This window comes from Trichomycterus rosablanca, chromosome 19, assembly GCF_030014385.1.
Source record: "Trichomycterus rosablanca isolate fTriRos1 chromosome 19, fTriRos1.hap1, whole genome shotgun sequence".
Lineage (NCBI taxonomy): Eukaryota > Metazoa > Chordata > Actinopteri > Siluriformes > Trichomycteridae > Trichomycterus > Trichomycterus rosablanca.
The window spans coordinates 15,269,857-15,295,739 of NC_086006.1; the positions used below are offsets into that span (position 1 = coordinate 15,269,857).

A 25,883-nucleotide genomic window follows, 5' to 3' on the forward strand; every position below is an offset into this window, starting at 1 on the left:
AGCAGAGGTGTTAATGTGCTTTCAGTTATCAGAAGGTTGGCACTGTTGGGCTCTTGAGCAAGGCCCTTTACCCTCAGTTGCTTAGATTGTATACTGTCACAGTACTGTTTGGACAAAAGCGTCTGCTAGATGCAGAAAATGTAAACACAGTGAGAGATTCAGATGTTCAGACAGACAGGGGAAGTTCGTTCCGCCACTTGGGTGCTGGTACAAAGAAGAGCCTTGATGCACGTCTTCCCCGAGTTCAGGGTGGAGGATCAAGGCGAGCGAGACTAGTGGCTTGGAGGTTGATTGTACAGAGCACTTTTTTACAGTATTAGTTCTTGAAAATAGCTTGGGGCTGGTCCATTTTTGGCTTTGTAGGTGAGCATCATGGTTTTAAACTGAATGTGGGCAGCTATAGAAAGCCAGTGAAGAGAACGCAGCAGTGGGATGATGTGGTAGTGTTTAGGTTGGTTGAAAACCCGGCGGGCAGCTGCATGTTCTTTGTAGTATATTCCCAATTTTGAAAATGCTGGAACAGTAGAAAGAATGTAAACAAAAACTTGACATCAGTCCATCTCAGTTGAGCTTGTACCCTTGCATAGTGTAGCCCAGTGATTACATTCAACACAGAAGTATGGCAGAAAAGTTGTTCTTAAACTGTTGGGCTATTTACTTACGCAAATGTTTGCAAAGCTTGGAAACATATAATCCTAATAAACAACTAAGGTTTTTATTAATACTTCTTTAATACCTAAGCATGACAGCAACATGTGTTTCATTTCTTTATCTTTACATGTCACAGTGTTCCTAGACTACATTTTTCCTTGTTCCAACATACTGTAATGTCCTACAGAATTATGTCCATCTGTCCTGCCGCTAACAATTATCAGGGATCATAGAGGTGCTAATGGCTGTCAGTGGTGGTCCCTTTAATCAGACAGCCTTTGCGTCTTATGAACGGTGATGTATGCAGCCCTTTAAATACCATTCTTGTTGGAGTGGTTCAGTTGCAGGCATCAAATGTGTAATTAGCAAGTATATTTACACATATGAGGGTTCTTCAAAAAGTTTCCACACTTTTTAAAAATCTATTTATTAAATTACATAGTCACCTTCCGATGCATTTTACCCAGCGTCGTACCAACTTTGGTTGAGCGCGTAGCCACTGATGCACCACTGCTTTCACATTATCATCACATGACAATCATCTTCCCCTTAAAGCTTCTTTTAGCGGTCCAAAAAGGGGAAAATCAGATGGCGCTAAATCCAGACTATAAGCTCTCACTCAGTCTCTCAGACACGACCAATTACTACTCCCACCCTCACTGTTTCCAGCGAAAATATAAAAGTGCTAAAGTGCTAAACATTTTTGAAGATCTATTTTATTTTACCAACTGTCACAACTTGAGTTGTACATTAATTTTACAGCTTAAAGAAACATATTGATTTTTAGGATTTCAGCATTTATGTACTGAAAATGTGATTTTATTAAGAAAATTGACTAGTGTAGGCTGAAATATGTAATTATCTATAAAAATCACTTTAGAAGTTCAGTAATAAAATTACTGAGATGGAATTGGAAATCTGAGCATATAGTAGAGGTGTGAATGTGCTTTCACATAATAAAGGCAGAAATCTTTATCTGAAATTACCTGTGAACCAAAACAAATAGGACCTTGAAAGAATTAGAAGAATTGTGGAGTGTTTGCAGAGGATCAAACACAGGTCCCCAGGATTCAATTTTTAACCCAGATCTTAACCCTATTTAGATGCTGTGGCATGAGTGTTCATGTGTTCTGGTTTTTCCTCTTACTGTTGTTTAAGTCTGATTCTACGCTACAGGAAAAATTACTGCTGCTAAAGGTTATCGTATCAGAATGTTATAAGGGCTCACATATATTTTTCAGCCCGAAATGTATTCAATGTGTTTAATAGTGGCATACAATACAACTGTACTAAAAGTAATGTAGACGCCCAGGTGGCGCAGCGAGATATTCCGCTAGCACACCAGCACCGAGATTCGGAACTCCTCGGTTCGAAACTCGGCCTTGCCACCAGTCGGCTGGGCGCCATCTAGCGGGCATAATTGGCAGTGCCTGCAGCAGACACGGTTCTGCTAGGGCAGGATGACCGGACTATGTGGGTGGGGTCAAACGCTTTGTAAGGACCCTGATTGGCAGTTAGAGAGGCGCCTGTGCAGAGTGCATAGGCGAAAAAGGGTTCTGCTAAGGGCTCCTCTGAGTCAGAGGAGGCGTGAGCAGCAATATACTCACCTCGACTGCAATCAGGGATCCCCCAGCAGCGGAAGACAAATTTACTACGCTAAAATGGGGAGAAAATGCATAAATAAAAATAAAAAAAAAGAAATGTTCAGTGTTTCTTTATCATGATAATTTGGATAAAGTTCAGATCACACTTTCCTTTGCATTTGTGTATTCATTTGTTAAAGTTAGAGAAGAACAAAGAAAGCTCATTTCAAAACTAAATGGGTTATTTTGATCCGATACGTCATTCTAAAACTGATACAGTGGGTAATTTTATTCTGATTCAGCGTTCCAAAACATCTAAATAGGTTATCTGAAACTGAAACATCATTTCAAAACTGTTACTTGGGTTGTTTTAATTTGTCGCATCATTACAAAACAACTCAACCTCAAGATTTACATTTATAGCTTTTGGCAGACGCTTTTATCCAAAGTGACAGTTATGACCAATTATTGGGCAAACAGTTAAGGCCTGGCTTTGGGGCCTGACAGTGGCAACTTGTCAGTAAGGGCTACTAAGGTAAGGAACTAGCAACCTTCTGATTGCTTGTTCACTTATCTATCACTGCTTTGTCCTTAAATTCTGTATGATTTAACCCAACACAAATTAATGCCAGTATTAATATTAATAATACCAGTATCAATGTTATCATTAATATTAGTATTAATAGTAATACTTACTTATTTAAGATATATAGATTTAACATTAAAAGTTCTGAATACAAGTGCACCTGTACTACCTAACTACAAAGCCATGCTGTTGTAACATGTTCAGAACAAGGCTAGGCATTATCTTGCTGAAACAAGCAGAGGCATCCCTGAAAAAGACATTGCCAAGATTCTGCTGCTGCAAATACAGTGGTACCTTGAAACTCGCTGTCAATTGGTTCTGTTAGTGGCATCCAGTTTAAAAGGCGTTGAGTTTCAAGGTATTTTTTTCCATAAAAATCTTGTTAATGCGTTCCATGGTCCATGGAACTGCATATATTTTAGGCTAATGTTAAATAATGGGGTTGTTTTTGATGCTTATTCACTGATCAGCCATAACATTAAAACCACCTCCTTGTTTCTACACACATTGTCCATTTTATCAGCTCTACTTACCATATAGAAGCACTTTGTAGTTCTACAATTACTGACTGTAGTCCATCTGTTTCTCTGCATGCTTTGTTAGCCCCCTTTCATGCTGTTCTTCGTTGGTCAGGACCACCACAGAGTAGGTATTATTTGGGTGTTGGATTATTCTCAGCACTGCAGTGACACTGACATGGTGGTGGTGTGTTAGTGTGTGTTGTGCTGGTATGAGTGGATAAAACACAGCAGCGCTGATGGAGTTTTTAAACACCTCACTGTCACTGCTGGACTGAGAATAGTCCACCAACCAAAAATATCCAGCCAACAGTGCCGCGTAGGCAGTGTCCTGTGACCACTCATGAAGGTCTAGAAGATTACCAACTCAAACAGCAGCAATAGATGAGCGATCGTCTCTGACTTTACATCTACAAGGTGGACCAACTAGGCAGGAGTGTCTAATAGAGTGGACAGTGAGTGGACAGTGAGTAAACATGGTATTTTAAAACTCCATCAGCGCTGCTGTGTCTTATCCACTCATACCAGCACAACACACTAACACACCACCACCATGTCAGCGTCACTGCAGTGCTGAGAATGATCCACCACCTAAATAATACCTGCTCTGTGGTGGTCCTGACCATTAAGGAACAGGGTGAAAGCAGGCAAAAAAAGCATGCAGAAAAACAGATGGACTACAGTCAGTAACTATAGAACTACAAAGTGCTTCTATATGGTAAGTGGAGCTGATAAAATGGACAGTGAGTGTAGAAACAAGGGGGTGGTTTTAATGTTATGGCTGATCAGTGTATTACTGAAAATAACACAAATATAATATAAAAACACACTGAAATACAATTGAAGAAAACCTTTACTTATTGTTTTCTTATGCTTCTTAATTGTGCACATGCTTGATCTTGGAATACCGTATAATTTAGCGATTTCATTAAGGGCACATTGACATGACACAAAGGGGTTCGAGTTTCAAAGATTTCGAGTTTAGGGGATGTCGAAGTACAAGGTACCACTGTAGTGATTTTTTGGTTACACATAGAGATTTTCTTTAGATTATTTAAATCTTAGCCATGGGCACTAGATTTTTAGAGAGTAAAATCTCTAAATTCCTTGTGATTGTACATAGAGAAACTCTTCTTATCTCTGCTTTCTGTTTTTATTGCATTTTACATACTGGCCCAACTTTTTGGAATTTGTTTTGTTTTATAAATGAGATAATAATATGACCACAGAGTCTGATGTCTTGATGAAATATTTTTTTCTAACAACAGCACTTTTTAAATTTAGAGCTGCATCATTCTACTAAGTATTAACAGCAACTATCCACTCAGCTTTTGGCAAAAAAAGTTCAATCATGAATTGTGAATTAAATCAATTTAACTTGTTAGTTGTTCAGTTTGTTCAGACTCAAAAAAGAATGTGACATGACGTACATTTAAACCTGACTTTACACCTCACATAAGCTAATCTAAGATGTACTGATGCAAAGTGATAATGTGTGCTGTGGTCTGATGTGTTCTTTGGGTAGAGAAAGAAAAGACACATTCCAACTGTTCAAGTTCAAAAGAAAACGTCAGAAAATGTCAGTACTGTGGTGCTTTATCGCCAATGGCATGGTTAACTTGCACATCTGTAAAGGCGCTATTAATGCTGAGGGGTAGATATGCATTTTTAACATTCTCCACATGGTACACAACATGACTTTGTGAACATTTAAGCCATCAAATTTAGATATTAAAGACTTAAAGATATTAAACATTATGACCACTGACAGGTGAAGTGAAAAACACTGATTCTCTATATCACGGCACCTGTTAGTAAGTGGGATATATTAATAATAATAATAATAATAATACATTTAATTTGTAATGCACTTTACATTTGTGTACAAATCTCAAAGTGCCAGAAATATTAGGCACCAAGTGAACATTTTATCCTCAAAGTTGATGTGTTAGAAGCAGGGAAAATGGGCAAGGGTAAGGATTTGAATGACTTTGACAAGGACCAAATTGTGATGGCTAGACGACTGGGTCAAAGCATCTCCTAAACTGCAGCTGTTGTGGGGTGTTCCCGGTCTGCAGTGGTCAGTATCTATCAAAAGTGGGCCAAGGAAGGAACAGTGGTAAACCGGCGACAGGGTCATGGGCAGCCAAGGCTTACTGATGCACCCATGGAAACGATATTCCCTGATGGCTGTGGCCTCTTTCAGCAGGATAATGCGCCCTACCACAAAAATGGTTCAGGAATGGTTTGAGGAGCACAACAACGAGTTTGAGGTGTTGAATTGGCCTCCAAATTCCCCAGAACTTAATCCAAAGGAGCATCTGTTGAATGTGCTGGACAAACAAGTCCGATCCATGGAGGCCCCACCTCGCAACTTACAGGAGTTAAAGGATCTGCTGCTAACATCTTGGTGCCAGATACCACAACACACCTTCAGGATTCTAGTGGAGTCCATGCCTCGACGGGTCAGGGCTGTTTTGGCAGCAAAAGGGGAACCAACAGAATATCTCATTCCCTTTTGTGTTCTCTTTCCTGGCACTACTAGTTACTGTAGTGTTTGTTGTAAAGGCTTTGTTAATTATTTAATACATTATATTAATACAAAAACACACATTCTTTCAAAAATCCTTTACGTAGACAGATGCTGGTAAGACAACAAAGCTCATTCATAAGAAGAAAACGTTTTTCAAATCTCACATAAGAATGGATCAATCGAATGCATTTCCACTTTTTAAATGTGTAAATGTATTATACTGTAGATAAAAGAACACAGTGCACTTCCCTGAGGCCAGTAAAGAAGAATTCTAAATAATATTATAGGCTTAATTGGTCTAATACTCTTCATACACATTTATACACTGCAGGGTAAAACAATACAGTAACATAACCATCTAACATTACCATCTGCTTTTATCTGATCATAAAAGATCTTTATTTTATAATTGTTTTCAATAAGCATTTTATTATGTTAAGGATCAGGTGACACCCAGACACACTGGGCACAAAGACAGGAACACACCTTTGACATGGAACCCATCTGTTATAGGGTAACACACTTGCACATTCACTTTTGATATCGATGGATAATGTAGCCAATCCACCTTCAGGTGGGAAGATGGGAAAAATACAATGTACCTAGAATGTCTTTATTTGTCATATACACTGATCAGCCATAACATTAAAACCACCTCCTTGTTTCTACACTCACTGTCCATTTTATCAGCTCCACTTACCATATAGAAGCATTTTGTAGTTCTACAATTACTGACTGTAGTCCATCTGTTTCTCTACATATCTTTTTAGCATGCTTTCACCCTGTTCTTCAATGGTCAGGACCACTACAGAGCAGGTATTATTTAGGTGGTGGATCATTCTCAGCACTGCAGTGACACTGACATGATGGTGGTGTGTTCATGTGTGTTGTGCTGGTATGAGTGGATCAGACACAGCAGCGCTGCTGGAGTTTTTACATACTGTGTCCACTTACTGTTCACTCTATTATCACTGGACACTCCTACCTAGTTGGTCCACCTTGTAGATGTAAAGTCAGAGACGATCGCTCATCTATTGTTGCTGTTTGAGTTGGTCATCCTCTAGACCTTCATCAGTGGTCACAGAACGCTGCCCACATGGTGCTGTTGGCTGGATGTTTTTGGTTGGTGGACTATTCTCAGTCCAGCAGTGACAGTGAGGTGTTTAAAAACTCCAGCAGCGCTGCTGTGTCTTATTCACTCACACCAGCACAACACACACTAACACACCACCACCATGTCAATGTCACTGCAGTGCTGAGAATGATCCACCACCCAAATAATACCTACTCTGTAGTGGTCCTGAAAGAGTCATGACCATTGAAGAACAGCATTAAAGGGGGCTAACAAAGCATGCAGAGAAACAGATGGACTACAGTCAGTAATTGTAGAACTACAATGTGCTTCTATATGGTAAGTGGAGCTAATAACATGGACAGTGTAGTAGAAACAAGGAGGTGGTTTTAATGTTATCCCAGCTTGTTTGGAAGCTGGGGTCAGGACGCAGGGTCAGTTATTGTACGTTGCCTCTGGAGCAAAGAGGGTTAAGAGCCTTGCTCAAGGGACCAACAGTGGCTGCATGGCAGAGCTGGGATTCAAACTCTCAACCTTTCAGTTGATGGCCCAAATCTCTACCCACTAGGCTAACACTGTCCCTGTAAAAAGGAATAAAGTAATACATGGGAAAATTGTACAGAATACATACACAACTATTTACAAACAATTCTAGAAAGGAATGGTTATAACACCAGGTCCTTATAATACTGTGTGGCACTCATTCCACCTACTGCACCATCAAACCTTGAGCATATTTGCTTAAAAATCAAGTGCTCTTGACTTTGCTTACTTGACACTTTGGAATGTCATCACTTTCTGGGCCTTTCTTTAAATAGTGGAAGAAATGGCTTAGTTGGACTCTCCTCAGCTTAAGGACTCTCCTAGCCTAGGGAAAGGCTAAGCTGACGTCTCCTCTGTGAATCTCATTTAGTACTTTGCTGAAGCAGTGGGGCGTGTTGGAGGTGTGTGTTTGTGTGTGCGTGTGTGTAGAGAACGAGAGAGTGAGAGAGAGAGAGGCTGAGTGGCTTAGTAGGGCACGTCAGAGCGTGGACATGTGTTTATTATGGTACAAGCTTTCTGTTACTTCTCCGGTCCTGTGAGGGATTTTGTTGGGGATACTACATGATAGCCTTTTTAAAGTAAGTACATTACTTTTTTATTGTTGGATTTAGGGCAATTTTTAATAACAAGTTTAAAAAAGTAAGTGAAGTGTATACCGCCGATTAAAGTAATAACTTTACATACACTTTTAAGGGACAAGTATTGATTTGGAATTCTCGGAATTTTGATTTTCTATCACATACCCCCTCCATGCATTTGACAGCCACTTCTTTTCACCAGCTGCATACAGAGAGCCATGCTATACTATTCCGTTATCATTCACCCTTTTTAGACTTATTTTGTACACCAGTACAAAAGACCAGTGTTAGACCAGTGGTCCCCAACCACCGGGCCGTGGACCGGTACCGGTCAGTGAATCATTTATTACCGGGCCGCACAGAAAGAATAAATAATTAGAAATCGTTACATCAGCAGTGAAAACACTGCTTCCATTTCCAACACACGGGTGTTTGTCGTCTCATATCGGGTTTATCACCCCCAGGTGGAAGCAGCATCTTATTGCAGCGAAAAAAGCTCATTTGTGAGCAGTACAGTTGTTCTATTTTAAATCCTTCTGCCCCCGCTGGCCCGTGAAATTATATCTTATATGAAACCAGTCAGTTAGACAATATTATGTTCAGTATTATGCAGCACTTTGGCTCAGTGAGTAGCACTGTCGCCTCATAGCAAGAAGGTCTTGGGTTTGATCCCCAGGTGGGGTGGGAGCTCCGGTTTCCCCTCACAGTCCAAAGACATGCAAGTGAGGTGAATTGGAGAAACAAAATTGTCCATGACTGTGTTACATTGAACATGATGTTAAAATCCTAATAAATAAATGTTCAGTATTATGTTCAGTTCTTATGTTATTATGTTCAGTTCTTGCACAACTCTTGCACAAATTGCCTCTATTTTTATTATATTTTAAACTTCTATTTTAATTTTCCACACTTTTTACAGTCTAATGTGGCTGAGCAGTTACAAAAGCATTTCACTGCCAGTTGTACTGTGTATGACTATGTGTATGTGACAAATAAACTTTAGTTTGGTTTTGATTTTATTTGATTTGACCCTTTGTGCCGGTGCCCCGACCAGCCAGTAAAGAGTGCATTTTACTCTACCTTAACATTCTTTCCCATGTCTGCAGATCATAGGCTTTCACAAGTCATGTCACTTAATCCCATTTTTTTCTTTCAAACTATCACAAACTAGGCAATTAAAATTCCCTATTGCAAATTCTCTGCCAATTCCACCACCCCCATGCTGGTCGTGGAGACTAGCACTTGCCCCCTCAGAAACGTGTAATCGCGAGCTGCTTCTTGTCTCCAACCAGTAATGGATTCTCAAAATCAAAGCACATTTTAGGTGACTTGCTGCCTAATATATCCCACCCACTAACAGGTGCCGTGATGAAGAGATTTGTTAGAAGCAGAAAAAATGGACAAGCATAAGGATTTGAGGGTCAGACTGGGTCAGAGCATCTCCAAAACTGCAGCTCTTGTGGGGTGTTCCCAGTCTGCAGTGGTCAGTATCTATCAAAAGTGGATCAAGGGTCATGGGTGACCAAGGCTCATTGATGCACGTGGGGAGTGAAGGCTGGCCCATGTGGTCTGATCCAACAGACGAGCTACTGTAGCTCAAATTGCTGAAGAAGTTAATGCTGGTTCTGATAGAAAGGTGTCAGAATACACAGTGCATCACAGTTTGTTGCGTATTGGGCAATGTTCTGCTGGGAAATCTTGGGTCCTGCCATCCATGTGAATGTTACTTTGTCACGTATCACCTACCTAAGCATTGTTGCAGACCACGTACATCCTTTCATGGAAACAGTATTCCCTGATGGCTGTGGCCTCTTTCAGCAGGATAATGCGCCCTACCATAAAGCAAAAACGGTTCAGGTGTTGACTTGGCCTCCAAATTCATCAGATCTCAATCCAATCGAGCATCTGTGTGATGTGCTGGACAAAAAAGTTCAATCCATGGAGGCTTCACCTCGCAACTTACAGGATTTCAAGGATCTGCTGCTAACATTATGGTGCCAGATACCACAGCACACCTTCAGGGGTCTAGTGGAGTCCATGCCTTGACGGGTCAGGGCTGTTTTGTCAGCAAAAGGGGGACCAAAACAATATTAGGAAGGTGGTCATAATGTTATGTAATATGAAATACAGTGTCATCTAAGAATAGAAACCTTTGAGTTAGAAAATGTAGCTTAAAATCTGTGGCCTAGATTGCGTATTTTTACTTATAGTTTTGGTTCTGCTAAATTTATGTGTAAAAATGTAACACCATGATACAGAATTTATTGGATAGAATAATAATAGCTGAATAATAGCTGGATCTCTTTACACTTGACAGACATTACCCACTCTGCTGCTGATATCAAAACCTATTTTACTGGCACAAGTATGGCAATTTAAGCTTCAATATTCCTAAAACTTATTGTTGTAATAAGGTAATAAGGCCACGTTTCATTTGGCATTATCATTTAATTTACTAGAGCTGTAGCTCATCATGCAACTTTCATTCAGACTAACTACTAACTGCATGGCATGTTGCTTAAGGCACAGAGTTTCAAAGCTGCTGTGAAATGTAACAAAGACATACATATGTTAATAAATTAAGTAATTTGGAATAAAGACACTCCTGTCAGAACAAATAAACATTAAGGAGAAAATTGATGAAGCAACTAAAAACTAATAAGTTGTTAAGTGCAGAAACTGGCAAAAGATGAAAGAAATTATGTGCAAATTTACTACTGCGAATTACCCAAACCTCAAACTATATAGTGAGCCCAATTTTCAATACCAACATCATTTTTGAAAATACTCTCATATGTATAAGAGAGAAGGTTGAAATATGTGTCTTTTAATGTACATTATTTTGCATGAAATGCAGCTAAACTGAGCCTGAAAACTGGTGCAAACAGTTTAAAACATCTAGCCCTGAGGGTTAATCTAAGCTGTTGATATTTTGACCTGGCAAGTGGGTCCTGTGTTGCGTGAGTTTTAAGTATGAATGAGCTTGTGTGGAATGAGCCTCTGGCATGTTCACTGCTGCTCAGTTTTGGTTTACTATGTATCAGACAATTGAAAAACCACTACACATTCATTTATTCATTTAGGGCAATAAATATTAGGGCAATATATTACATAACAAATGTCAAAAAGATATATATATATATATATATATATATATATATATATATATATATATATATATATATACCGATCAGTTATAACATTAAAACCACCTCCTTGTTTCTACGCATTGTCTATTTTATTGGCTCCACTTACCATATAGAAGCACTTTGTAGTGCTACAATTACTGACTGTAGTCTATCTGTTTCTCTGCATGCTTTGTTAGCCTCCTTTCATGCTGTTCTTCAATGGCCAGGACCCCCACAGGACCACCACAGAGTAGATATTATTTGGGTGGTGGATCATTCTCAGCACTGCAGTGACACTGACATGGTGGTGGTGTGTTAGTGTGTGTTGTGCTGGTAAGAGTGGATCAGTCACAGCAGTGCTGCTGAAGTTTTTAAACACCTCACTGTCACTGCTGGAATGAAAATAGTACATCAACCACAAATATCCAGCCAACAGCGCCCCGTAGGCAGTGTCCTGTGACGACCAACTCAAACAGCAACAATAGATGAGCGATCGTCTCTGACTTTACATCTAAAAGGTGGACCAACTAGGTAGGAGTGTCTAATAGAGTGGACAGTGAGTGGGCACTGTATTTAAAAACTCCAGCAACGCTGCTGTGTCTGATCCACTCATACCAGCACAACACACACTAATACATCAGCATCAACATGTCAGTGTCACTTCAGTGCTGAGAATGATCCATCACCCAAATAATACTTGCTCTGTGGTGGTCCAGTGGGGGTCCTGACCATTGAAGAACAGGGTGAAAGCAGGCTAAAAGATATGTAGAGAAACAGATGGACTACAGTCAGTAATTATAGAATTACAAAGTGCTTCTATATGGTAAGTGGAGCTGATCAAATGGACAGTGAGTGTAGAAACCAAGAGGTGGTTTTAATGTTATGACTGATCAGTATATACAGTATATATATATTTATATATACAGTATAATTATATTAAAATATCATACATTATCACAATATATATCAAATATCATACATTATTCATCAGTTCAAATTTAATGTAAAACATCGTCACAGGTGATTTGTACAGTATCTCTAATTGTCCTTTGGGCTGTAGGAGGAAACCCACAAACCTGGGGAGAATATGCAAATTATACAAAGAAAGGACCCAGACGGTGCCACCTGGAAATCAAATCCAGGACCTTCTTGCTGTGAGGCGACTGTGCTAACCACCAAGCCACCATGCCGCCCTTTTTAAAATACTAAAAAGCTGTAACTTTAATTAAATGTTATTTATTAGGATTTTAACATCATGTTTTACACACTTTGGTTACATTCATGACAGAAACTTACATGTCTTTGGACTGTGGGAGGAGAACATGCAAGCTCCACACAGAAAAGGCCCAGACCGCCCCACCTGGGGATCGAACACAGGACCTTCTTGCTGTGAGGCGACAGTGCTACCCACTTAGCCACCATGCTGCCCTGGGTTTATTAGTCATACTTTGCACTTTGGTTGCATTCATGACAGGGCAGGTAGTTACTGGTTACACAAGATTCATCAGTTCAAATTTAATGTCAAACACAGTCATAAGTAATTTTGTACAGTATCTCTAATTGTCCTTTGGGCTGTGGGAGGAAACCGGAGCTCCTGGAGGCAACCCACACAAACCTGAGGAGAATATGCAAATTATACAAAGAAAGGACCCAGACCATGCCACCTGGGAATCAAATCCAGGATCTTCTTGCAGTGAGGCAACCCACCAAGCCACCATGCCTCCCTTTTTTGTAAAAAAAAATAACATTTGATTATATTTTAATTAAATGTCTTAATTAACAAAACCAATTATGATCCACACAATCTACCAAACTTAGTTGTAATAATGTATTTAAAACTGAAATATTAAATACGGTGTCATATGAAAATAGAAACCATTTGAGTTAGACAACATAGTTTAAAATGTGTAGCCTTGATTGTGATTTCTTTTTGTTTTGATTCTAACAAATTTAGGTGCAGAATTTGATAGATCATTTTTGTTTACAGCACCCCAAAATAAACTGATTCCCAAATTTCTGATTTACAAGACCCTGTATTATTACCCAGATTATGACTATTAATAATATTAAAAACCATTAATGCATAATAATAAGAAGAAGAAAAAGAAGAATAAGTAGAAGAGGAAGAAAAAAAATGGATGAATGAATGAACAGGTTTATTAGAAACAAAATTTGTTATATGTAATTTTGTTGTTCTTGATATTTATTTATTGATTATTATTTATTTTTCCAAGCTCATATACTTGGTTACTTGGTTATTTTTAATGACTTATCTTGCATAAATAGTGCATTTATTGTTTTTTTTTAATCTAAAATATCTAAAGCAAACGTAACAGCTGTGTGCATTTTTTTTCCAATTTTCCTGCCAATCTAGTCGTATTCAATTACCCAATTGCATTGCGCTTCCTCTCTACTGATGCTGATCCCCACTGCTGATTGAGGTGAACGAGACTGTCACACGCCCCCTTCGACATGTGTGTCGCGTTCATATGTGGATCAGCTTTGTGTACGGGGAGCCACACCCTGATAAAAGCAATATTCCTCGACACTGTGTACCATCAATCAGCCAGCAGAGGTCGTAATTGCATCAGTTATGAGGTCCCTATTTGGCTCCCTACCCTGTATGAACAACAAACCTATCGTTGTTCATACAGCCGCCCAGCCCAGTCTGATGGCAGAGCTAAGTTTCGAACCAATGAGACAAATGTAAGCTCTGGTGTGCTAGAGCGTTTTACCGCTGCGCCACCTGAGCAGCAGCTGTGTGCATTTTCTTAAAATTATGTCTTACTAGTTGTTTCTTCTTCCTCTTTTATTTTTAAGGCTACACTTTTTAATGTCTTTAAGCAATGACTTTAGATTGAAAAGTATCTTCTTTTTGTATGATCTGTGTAATGTGTTGAAGATTTTAATATGAATCTTGATTGATTTTTCTGATTTCCACAAATAAAATAATAATTAGAGAATCACCTTAGCTGAACATTCCCTGCAAAAATAATTCCATGATTAATTGTTGTTGCTTTATTTTTTTTCCCCATATAGATCTTGTGAGATATTAGCCAAGCAGTTAATGGGAATCATTGCTCACATCAGGTTAATGGAATGAGGGGCCTCAGGGGCCTTGGTGTGGCACTCCTTCTGACCTTCTTATCTTCTGTGTATAGCTTTAATATTCCATCTGAAGGTAAGGCATTTTTCAATATCTTCTAGGTAGTTACTGTATTTGTTATTTTTATTTTTATTTTTTTTATGCAAAATCATCAGACAGGATGAATTTAGGACATCTTTAGGACAATCAGATAATCGTGAATCCCCATACTTACACTGATCAAACAATAAGAAGTCAAACAGGCAATGTGTTTATCTTTTTTTATGAAAGAGTCAGTAAAGTACATTATATCAGTGATAAACACAAAAGCATATCTGACCTGCTCAAACAGCGAGTGCTATCCACTGTTTAACTGTGTATTGCTTTTAAAATAAAATAAGTAAATGAGTTCTGATGGGAACATGGTTCACACAAACAAACCAGATCCAGAAATTTCAAGACAATCCACTCTAACTAAAGTACAATCTTTTATTGGGTCCCATCAGACATTTCAGGTGCCAGTATTGTGTTTATGGCACCCATTCTGATCTAAGTAAACAGCCCTGCCTTGAAAGCTTACATCCTTGTTTCTTTTCTAATCTGTACTGTAATACTGTAATAGAAAATGTGTGTTTAAGCAGAAAATTGAGTTTAAGCAGAATGTGTTTACCTTTTTTTGTGAGTCAGTGCAGTTATATTATTATTATTATTGTTATTATTATTATTATTATATTATTTTATTATATTATTGTTATATAATATTATTATATTATTATTATATTATTATTTTTTATATTGTATTGTTATTATTAATATATTATTATTAGTAGTGGTATATTTTTGTTATATTATTATTATTATTATATTATTAGTACTACTAGTAGTATATTATTGTTATATTATTATTATTATATTATTATTTTTATTATATTATTGTTATTATTATATTATTATTATTATATTATTTTTATGTTATTGTTAATATTATTATTATTAGTAGTATATTACGGTTATATTTAGTAATAGTAGTATATCAATGTTATATTATTATTATTATTATTATTATTATTATTATTATTATTATTATTATTATTATTATTATTATTATTATTATTATTATTATTAATTATTATTCATCAGTGATGAACCCAAAAGCATACCTGACCTGCTCTAACAGCGACAGTGCTATCCACTGCGCCACTATGTATTGCTTTTAAATAAAGTGAGTAAATAAGTTTTAATAGGAACATGGTTCACCTAATCTTTCCTAAGAAAAGCAGATCCGGAATTTGTGTTTGCTTTTTACAGGCCAAGTACACTTAAAAGAAGAAGAGTACTCACATAGCAGCCTGAGGGCCAGATCTAGCCCTTAAGTAAATTTCTTCTGGCCCTTGAACCGGTTCTTAAACAATATTATTTGTTGAACACCATCAGTGGTAACAGTACATTATAATTATAATACAGAGTTGCATAATGTGCAACAGGCTGTTGTCCTGTGCAGTGTGTCCTGCTTCTTTGCACCAAATGTCTTTAGCTGTTTTAGCTACCTAGTTTCTTGCCAAAATTAAGCTTTTATGAATATTAATACAAAAAAGACAATCCACTCTGACTAAAGTACAATTTTTTATAAGATCATACAAAACTTTATTGATCCCCTTGGGGAAATTAAAAATGTGGTAAAACAAAAAAGGCAACTAAGTGAAAAACAGAAATTGCACACCGTGTGTGGTTACTTACACTAAAAGGATTCCTTTAAAAAACAAGTGATGTACTTATATTATCATGAATATAATATATACACCGATCTGGCTTAACATTATGATCACCTTCCTAATATTGTGTTGGTCCCCCTATTGCTGCCAAAACAGCCCAGCAACTGTGATGCACTGTGTATTTTTTCTATCAGAACCAGCATTAACTTCTTCAGCAATTTGAGCTACAGTAGCTCATCTGTTGGATTGAACCACACTGGCCAGCCTTCACTCCCCACGTGCATCAATGAGCCTTGGCCACCCTTGTTCCTTCCTTGGACCACTTTTGATAGATACTGACCACTGCAGACCAGGAACACCCCACAAGAGCTGCAGTTTTGGAGATGCTCTGACGCAGTCGTCTAGCCATCACAATTTGGCCCTTGTTAAACTCGCTCAAATCCTTACGCTTGTCCATTTTTCCTGCTTCTAACACATCAACTTTGAGGATAAAATGTTCACTTGCTGCCTAATATATTCCACCCACTAACAGGTGCTGTGATGAAGAGATAATCAGTGTCATTCACTTCACCTGTCAGTGGTCATAATGTTATGCCTCGTTGGTGTACATGAAAATATGAATAATATATTATATATTGCACTTTTTGTATTGCACTATAGTACATGTACATGTAGATGTGAGAAATATGTTACATATTACATATCAGACATTTCAGGTGCCAGTATTGTGTTTATGGCATCCATTCTGATCTACAGTATGTTCTGCCCTAGAAGCTTCAATACTTGTTTTTTTCTAATCTGTACTGTGAATAATAGAAAATAAAGTTTTGTTTAAATTGTGTTATGAGTTTATGCAGAATGTGTTTATCATTTCTATAAATTATACCAGTGATGAACCCAAAAGCATACCTGACCTGCTCTAATCTGAACTTGTGTTTTTTTTTATTTATGCAATTTATTTTTTAAACTTTATATTTTTTCTTCTGCAGTGGAGCAACTACCAACAATCACAGCTCAGTCTCCAAAAACTATCGTTGCCTTGTCATTTGATGATAATTTCACTTTAACATGTGAAGCCAAAGGAAATCCAAAACCAACGTAAGTATAACTAGTACTGGTTGCAACTTTTAACAAAACTATAAGCTCTTTATAGATTGTTTTAAAATAATGCGATTATTACAGTGATACCTTGTAACTTGACGTCCCCTTAACTCAAAATCTATTTCGTCGAGAAATTTGTCCCCTTAAACTCAACGTTTCCCTTAAACTCAACGTGTTCAGCTTGTTTTAGTTTTATTTATTTAATTTCAAATTAACAATGGACAGCCGCTTTGTTCAGCGCTTGGACTGAGAGGTGCAGTAAAACGCCATCAAAGTGCGCATATGAGACGAATCTGCATTTGTGTGGAATAACCATCAAATCCACTCTGAAAGCTCCACATGTATCTGTGTTCAGCTGGATTTTTCCTCCTGTTTCACTTTTAAACTTGTGTTATAGCTCGGGGTTCTAAGTAATCAGCTTTTTTGAGAGTCTAAAATACTTATTGTAAAAAAAAAAGCTTAACGTGACTTAATGTATTAAAAGAACGTCACAGAAACACTAAACCTCTCTTAATTATTACTGCTCATAAGTTCTCTCCACTAATGAAATTCCTTGCTCGTTGTTTTAGTACAATAAGTCACGTTAAGCTTTGTGCACCGGGACACTTCATAGGAAATAATGGCACAGTCAGCGCAAACGCTTTTTTGCTGCTTCTCATGTGAATGTGTCTTTACAGAACAGAATACGATATTTCGATCAAGCATAGATCAAGCATCTCCACGATTAAGAAGCATATGGAAACAATAAAGGAATAAAAGTAAAGTGCAGGTTTTATTGTATTTTTCATTGATTTTTCAGGTTTTCTATTATATTTTTTTATCAGTGTATAAGTGTCAAAAACAACCCCATTATTATGCATACAAAATATATGCAGTTCCAAGGGACCATGGAACGCATTAACAGGTTTCCTATACATCCTTATGGAAAAAAATACCTTGAAACTCAACGTCTTCTAAACTCAATGCCACTCCCAGAACCAATTGACGTTGAGTTTCAAGGTACCACTGTAATTGGTTGCATTAATAAATATATTACTGCATCACAAAAATCACCAGATTTTTGAGACAGTAATTCCTAGCAACTGGACCTGTTACTTAATCATGATGTTTTCCTACACAATTTGATTTAAGACGCATCAGTTAAACTGAACACTGAGAAACTTGAAATTGTGAGTCAAATTTGTGACCAGCATCCGGAGGTGTAAACCGGACTCACACATCTGGGTTAAAAGTCAGCATGGCATTGTAAGTAGGTGATAGGTGGTGTTTGACCTGTTTCTATGTTTGACACAGATAGCCATACTATTCTATTTAACCAGTTGTCTTTTTGTCCAGAATGTGTACATCGTGTACATTGTTGTCATCAGTTTTTTCTTCTTCGGGTGTAGCTAGACAGACGTGTCATGACCTTAGGAATTTACCTTATTGTGTTGGGACATGAGCTTTTGAAGTGGTTGTTTTGTTTCACAGATGTACTGTTCTATGCATTCCTAACTGAAGGAATAACTCTGTATATTATGTTACTTTGTTTGTGTTTTGGTTTCTGGTCTTTTAAAGAAGGATTTTCCGTTTCCAAGAGGTTTGCTTGGTTTACATGCTCTAAATCTGTGCTGTTTTGTTATCCATGTTCTTCCTGGTTTTTGTCTGGTGTTCCTGTTTGACCAAGTAATGAGTTTCATAAAGGTTCTGGTTGGTTTACTGCATGCTGTTTACACTTTTCTCAGATGCTTGCATTTGTTTGTGTAACAAGCCAACCTGCCATATGAGCCAGTAAGAGCCATTTGTGTAACATGCCCATCTGTAATGCCATAATAGGCAGAGAGGGGCATTAAGGGGCCCTTTACATACCGGTCTTATGACTCAGCTGTTTATGATATTGCCTTTTGCCAGCATTCTCTTCTGAAATCTTTTTTCATGCCCTTTCTCCAGAACTTGGGTTGTCAGTTGCTGGTGGATTGAGTAGCTGGCTCTAATGGAAACTCCGCTTATCTATATTTCTTTTTTACTTGTTTGTTTTGGATGGCATGGTGGCTAAGTGAGTAGCACTGTCGCCTCACAGCAAAAAGGTCCTGGCTTCAATCCCCAGGTGTGTTTTCTCCAGGTGCTTCGGTTTCCTCCCACAGTCCAAAGACATGCAAGTGAGGTGAACTGGAGACACTAAATTGTCCATGACTGTGTTCAATATAACCTGAACTGATGAATCTTGTGTAACGAGTAGCTACCATGTCTGTCATAAAATGTAACCAAAGAGTGTAAAACATGATGTTGAAATCCAAATCCAAATTTTATGATTATATCACTGTGGAGCAAATACATGACTTTCTGTGCTTTCTGTGAGTTTGACCACTATGAGCTGTATCTTATGGTTTAGTTTCTTTTTTGTTTATTAGCTATTTTACTTTTGACCGTTTATTAATTGTAGTTATTACTTTTGCCTTTCTTTTCTTAGCTCTGTAGGCACATTATTGTTATGCCTTGGATAAGTACAGTGCAGTGGCGATTTCTCTAAGACTGCAAGGGAAGCTCAGCTTCCCCTAAAATGTCAAAAATTAAATGGTCAAATATGTACAGTTGTGTTAACATTTCATGGACTACAAATGCGTTAGAACACGTTCATCTCGAAGACGAGTTTGTTCAGAATCAGCTACTTATCACAAATCGACTGACTTGATTTTGTTAACTTCTCATACATTCCCGCAGCGTCAATGCATTTGCCCGTAGAAGCTGAGCGTCTAGTCACTTCAACGGGACTGCATGGAACATTTTTTTTTCATTGCTTCGAACTCGCCGGTCATTGGATAAATGCCACGATTTTGTCCCGCCCCCGGACGCTGAGCGTCTCTGGGGGTGAATGGAGCTGTGGGCGGGTCTGGACGCTGAGCTTCTGCAAGATGATTGGAGGATCAGTCGAAAGGCTGAATCCCGTTTTGATTGACAGCTATTTTGAGATCTACACCGTCACTTAATCACTGGGAGCTTCAGTCCCATCGCGGATTTTGCGAGTGAAGTCGAAAGACAAACTGCAACCCATTTCTTCGATAGGATCACAGGCCTTTTTTTTTTTAAAGGAACGGAGGGCAGAATTTATGTATAAATAAATTGACAAATCTTATGATGTAAGCCGACAATGAGCTTCCCCTCTTTGAAAGACCAGCAGCCGCCACTGGTACAGTGGTACCTAGAAACTCAACGTCAGTTGGTTCTGGGAGTGGCGTTGAGTTTAAAAGGCATCGAGTTTTAAGGTACTTTTTTTCCCATAAGGATGTATGGTAAACCTGTTAATGTGTTCCATGGTCCCATGAAACTGCATATATTTTAGTCTAATGTAAAATAATGGGGTTGTTTTTGACACTTACACACTGAAAATAACACTTCACAGTTGTACAAGAAGGCAACAGTTTAAGCACAGCTTTACATAAACACCCTGTTAGGAGTAACAAAAGTGACCTTAAGACAGCTTAACTCTTGGTATTTTTTTGTTTGTTCTTTGCTCAACTAACTACTGAATGAAGTGTTGTCATTTGAAGAATAAGACTTAGCCATTTAGTTAGCCACAGGAAGTTCATTTTTCTACCTGGGTTCCAGTATAAAGAAGATTGTTTTCCTTGAGGCTTTAGGGATGGGCAAAGTTCAGACATTATTGTCTCTCAAACATTACAATACAGAGCAGGTTTAAACTGTCCTTTTAGATAGGTGGAGTCTGGTCTGTCGGCTTTGAAACCAAGCATTTGTGTTTAAATTATGGCAAGGGCAGCTATAGTAAGTCAGTAAGGGGAAACAATGAATGGGATGGTAATAATATAGGACCTGGCCGCTCAGGTGGTGCAGTGGTAAAATACGCTAGCACACCAGAGCTGGGATTTTAAATGCATCGTATAAAATCTCAGCTCTGCCATCCGGCTGGGCTGGGCGGCTATATGAACAACGTTTGGCTGTTGTTCATCCAGGGAGGGAGCTGGATAGTTACCTCATAACTAATCCAATTACGACCTCTGCTGGCTGATTGATGATGTCAGGGTGTGGCTCTTCGTGCACAAGGCTGATCCACATATGAACTCGCCTACTGCACACGAGTCAGAGGGGGCGTGTGTCAGTTCGCTCTCCTCAATCGGGGCGGGGGTCAGCACCAGTAGAGAGGAAGCATAACGCAATTGGGTGAAAATTGGATGTGCAAAAAAATCAGGAGAAAAATGCATTGAAAATAATAATATAGGACCAGACTAGTAGTCCAGTCTGGACTTTATTTGGAATCCTGTCTAAAGAGTTAAGGCCATTTGTAAGATCTAGCACTGATGTTGGATGAGAAGGCCTGCAATAAGCAAGGTGCAATAAGCATTCCAATTCATCCTAAAGGTGTTTTGTGTTGTTTGAATCAGTGCCCTGCGCCAGCCACAGAAATGTATTCATATCAAACATATCGTACCATGACTGCAACAAAAAATGACCTCCCCAAACTGTTCACAAAGTTGAAAAGCAAACAATACATTTTAAATAACCGATAAGCAAGAGGTGACTGAAAAATGCAAACCAAATAATGAGTGGTCACATACTGCACATAGTGCTATATTAGCTCTGCTGCACATCTTCCTTTGCATGCATGTACAAAGGTAATGCTCATCTTCATTATTCACTAGCCAGTTCAGTACATTTAATAAGACCTGATAGACAAAACGAACTTCCCCACACCTTTCAGTTTCCAAATGTGACCATTTTATGTATACTGATCATCCATAACATTAAAACCACCTCCTACACTCCTTTCTCAGACATCCCAAGTCTCCCGGAAGTTCCGGGAGTCTCCCGCATATACATAGTGGCTCCCTGATGCCCACAAGTCAGATAAAATCTCCCGGAATCTAGAACGAGCGGCCAAGAGCGCACACACACACGCGCACGCGTATTAAATCCGTTATCTGATATACAATCTAGTGCACTGTGTAGGGAACATAAATCAATTGTCTAATATACTGTCTAGTGCAATATGTAGGAAACATAAATCCGTTATCTGATATACAATTTAGTTCACTATGTAGGGAACATAATTAATAATGTAATACACTATCTAGTGCACTATGTAAGGAACACAAATCATCATCTAGTTATACTTTCTAGTGCACTATGTAGTGAACATGAATGCGTTATCTAGTACACTATCTAGTGCACTATGAAGGGAACATAAATCCGTGATCTGGTCCACAATCTAGTGCACTGTGTAGGGAACATAAACCAATTGTCTAATTCACTATCTAGTGCACTACGTAGGGAACATAAATTCATATCTAAAATACTATCTAATGCACTATGTAGGGAACATAAATGCGTTATCTGATATACAATTTAGTGCACTATGTAGGGAACCTAAATCCGTTAACTAATACACTACCTAAAGCATTATGTAAGAAACATAAGTCTATTATGTAGTACACTATCTAGTGCACTAAGTAAGGAACATAAATTATTTTCTAATATACAATCTAGTGCACTATGTAGGGAACATAAATCTATTATCTTTCACACTATCTAGTGCACTATGTACTACACATTAACGTGTTTGTGACGCGAACAGTTAGCTTAGTAGCTCAGTTAGCAGCTCCTAAAAGTTCTGTTATCACCCATATCCTTTGGTGTGTGCGAGAGGTTTTTTAGCTTCTCTTTTTTTATTTTTTTTATTTTTTTATTTTTTATTTTTTTGGGCTTGGGGGGTTGGGGTCGAGGACCGGGGGTACCTCCCTGAAATGAGTTTTTGCAACTTGGCATGTCTGCTTTCTACACTCACTGTCCATTTTATCAGCTCCACTTATCATATAGAAGCACTTTGTAGTTCTACAATTACTCACTGTAGTCCACCTGTTTCTTTACATACCTTTTTAGCCTGCTTTCACCCTGTTCTTTAATGGTCAGGACCCCCACAGGACCACTACAGAGTAGGTATTAATTAGGTGGTGGATCATTCTCAGCACTGCAGTGACAATGACATGGTGGTTGTCTGTTAGTGTGTGTTGTGCTGGTATGAGTGGATCAGACACAGCAACGCTGCTGGAGTTTTTAAATACCGTCAGAGACTTTACAAGCGCATCTATTGCTGCTGTTTGAGTTGGTCATCTTCTAGACCTTCATCAGTGGTCACAGAACGCTGCCCACGGGGCACTGTTGGCTAGACATTTTTGGTTGGTGGACTATTCTCAGTCCAGCAGTGACAGTGAGGTGTTTAAAAACTCCATCAGCATTGCTGTGTCTTATCTCATACCAGCACAACACACACTAACACACCACCACTATGTCAGTGTCACTGCTGTACTGAGAATGATCCACCACCTAAATAATACCTACTCTGTAGTGGTCCTGTGGGGGTCCTGACCATTGAAGAACAGCATGAAAGGGGGCTAACAATGTATGCAGAGAAACAGATGGACTACAGTCAGTAATTGTGGGACCGATATAAAGCTGCTAAAATGGACAATGTGTGTAGAAACAAGGAGGTGGTATTAATGTTATGGCTGATCGGTGTATATGCATAACTAATTCCATACTGAATAACATACATATTGATTAGGTTTTGTAAACTTTCTCTATTCTGGATTAAACAGGTTTCGCTGGACCAAGAATGGCCAGGAATTTAATCCACACGAGCACTCCAGACTCATAAAATATGAGAACAGTGGAAGTTTTGTGATTCCAAACAACAACAAATACCTTGCAGAATATCAGGGCAAATACAGATGTTATGTCTCCAACAAACTGGGAACGGCAATATCAGAGGAATCTGAATTCATTGTGCCAGGTAAGACGTGCTCCATAAATTTCTATTTACTTCTAATTAAACAGATGGCTGATTGGTGATCGGTAGAACTCAATTAACATTGCTTTTTGATGTTTTTGTACTTGTTAAAAAGTTCCACCAAAGTTTCCAAAAGAAAGGATAGAACCACTGTACATTAATGAGGGAGATTCTGTGATTTTGGAATGCAACCCCCCTAAAGGCATACCACCTCTTCAGCTCTACTGGATGACTATAAGTAAGTCTTTTACTATCACTCCAGAGTTCAATATTCAATCATTTTCCTTAGGGTTAAATAAAGCATCCATCCATCCATACCAGCAGTCTATTCATCCATCCATAACATCCATACCATATATCCATCCATTCCTTCCATCCATCCATCAATCCATACCATCCACCCATTCATACCATCCATACCATCCATCCATCCATCCATCCATCCATACCATCACATCCATTCCATCTATCCCATCCATTCCATCCATACCATCCATGCATCCATCCATCCATTCATGTTTTGTTGACCAAGATTGTAAAGTTTGGACAAGCAAATGAAGGAGTCAGATGGATATTGCATATTCTCTTCCAAATAAATTTCAATAAATCCCCTGCATTTAATCACACGTTACTCACTGCACCTGGGGGCAACCCTCTAAATACCTGGGCTGAGCTTGAGGCTGAGTCATCTTACTACCTGGTACTCAAACTGTCTGATTTTGCTGTCTTTCTTGCTGGTGTTATCGTAAACTTAGTACACGAACAATAACAGTTATTGGTTTTATTTTTGTCACAGGCACTATTCTGTTTTGAGTTTGCTCATGGTTTGCACAATTTTTTTTAGCTCTTGTGGATTTTCTGATTGTTTTTCTTTTGAGTGTTTGGGTTGTTTATCGCTGGTGGATTGAGTAGCTGGTGGTGTTGTGCTTGTTTAGTTTTGTTCCAGTCTTTGCCTGTGTCTAATGTGTTTCTTGGTGATCAAGTGGAGTACAGTGTTTCTGCTTTAGTGTCTTCTTTTTTTTTATTTGCTTTGTGTTGCAGCTTTGGTTGTGTTTCATGTATTTCTTGAGCTTTATATATATGGTTATTCAGAGTTTTATGTCTTTTTAGGTATTTGTTCCATCACAGTTAAGGTGTCTACCATTCCATAACAATGTTAACATTGTTCTGATCATGACTCTTATCTTTACTTTTAAGATTGCACAAATAAAGTCTTTAACATTAATCAGAGTGCTGCAGAATCAAAGTGTTGGTGCTGCATTAATCCAGGGGCCTTGAATTAGTCCTTGCTCCAATTACTGTCTGTGTGGACTTGCATGTACTACCTGTGTGTCCACACAGAAACCTTTCTTCCACATCTCAAAACCTGCCAGTAAGTGGAGTGGTTATTTTACCTAAGGCTAAGAGGATTGTACATGTTGGGACAGTGGTAGCCTAGTGGGTAGAGCATTGGACTATCAACTGAAAAGTTGAGAGTTCGAATCCCAGCTCTGTCATGTAACCACTGTTGGGCCCTTGAACAAGGCCCTTCCAGCTCCAGGGGCGCCGTACAGTGGATGACCCTGCGCTCTGACCCCAGCCTCTAAAGCAGCTGGTATACGCGATAAAAAGAATTTCATTGTACTGTACGTCTGTATATGTATATATGACAAAAAGTAATCCTAATCCTCTAAGTCTTCAGTGTTACCAAATAAAAATACTTAGGGTGTGTAAAGGAGGGTAGCTCAGGAAGCAATAAGAATTAAGCAGATAGTAGCAGGTAGTGCTGTTTGTTTGGCCTTCCTCCTCCTAAAGCTCGACTGGCTACTCTTAATTCTCCATGTGACACAGTGAGTGTATTATTCTCTAATACAGTGACACCCTGTGCAGCGTGTGTTTTCCGCATTTTTTGAACCCTGAACAGGATAGAGCGGTTACTAAAAATCAGTAAATGCATGATTAAGAGATTAAGGTGGTTACATTAAAATGGTTGAATTGCCTGATTACAGTTAATGGTTGGAGGTTGAAGGTTGCTG

The 25,883-nt window shown here is 38.5% G+C and overlaps 1 protein-coding gene across 1 annotated transcript in view; it reads left to right on the plus strand.

The window, feature by feature from the left end:
* chl1a (cell adhesion molecule L1-like a) overlaps window positions 1-25,883 on the plus strand; it is an 84,580-nt gene that overhangs the window by 23,596 nt on the left and 35,101 nt on the right. Inside the window, 4 exon segments of the mRNA XM_063015003.1 lie at window positions 14,232-14,373; window positions 16,979-17,087; window positions 23,678-23,871; window positions 23,984-24,106. Of these exon segments, the coding sequence (XP_062871073.1) occupies window positions 14,292-14,373; window positions 16,979-17,087; window positions 23,678-23,871; window positions 23,984-24,106 (508 nt within the window). The 5' untranslated portion in view covers window positions 14,232-14,291.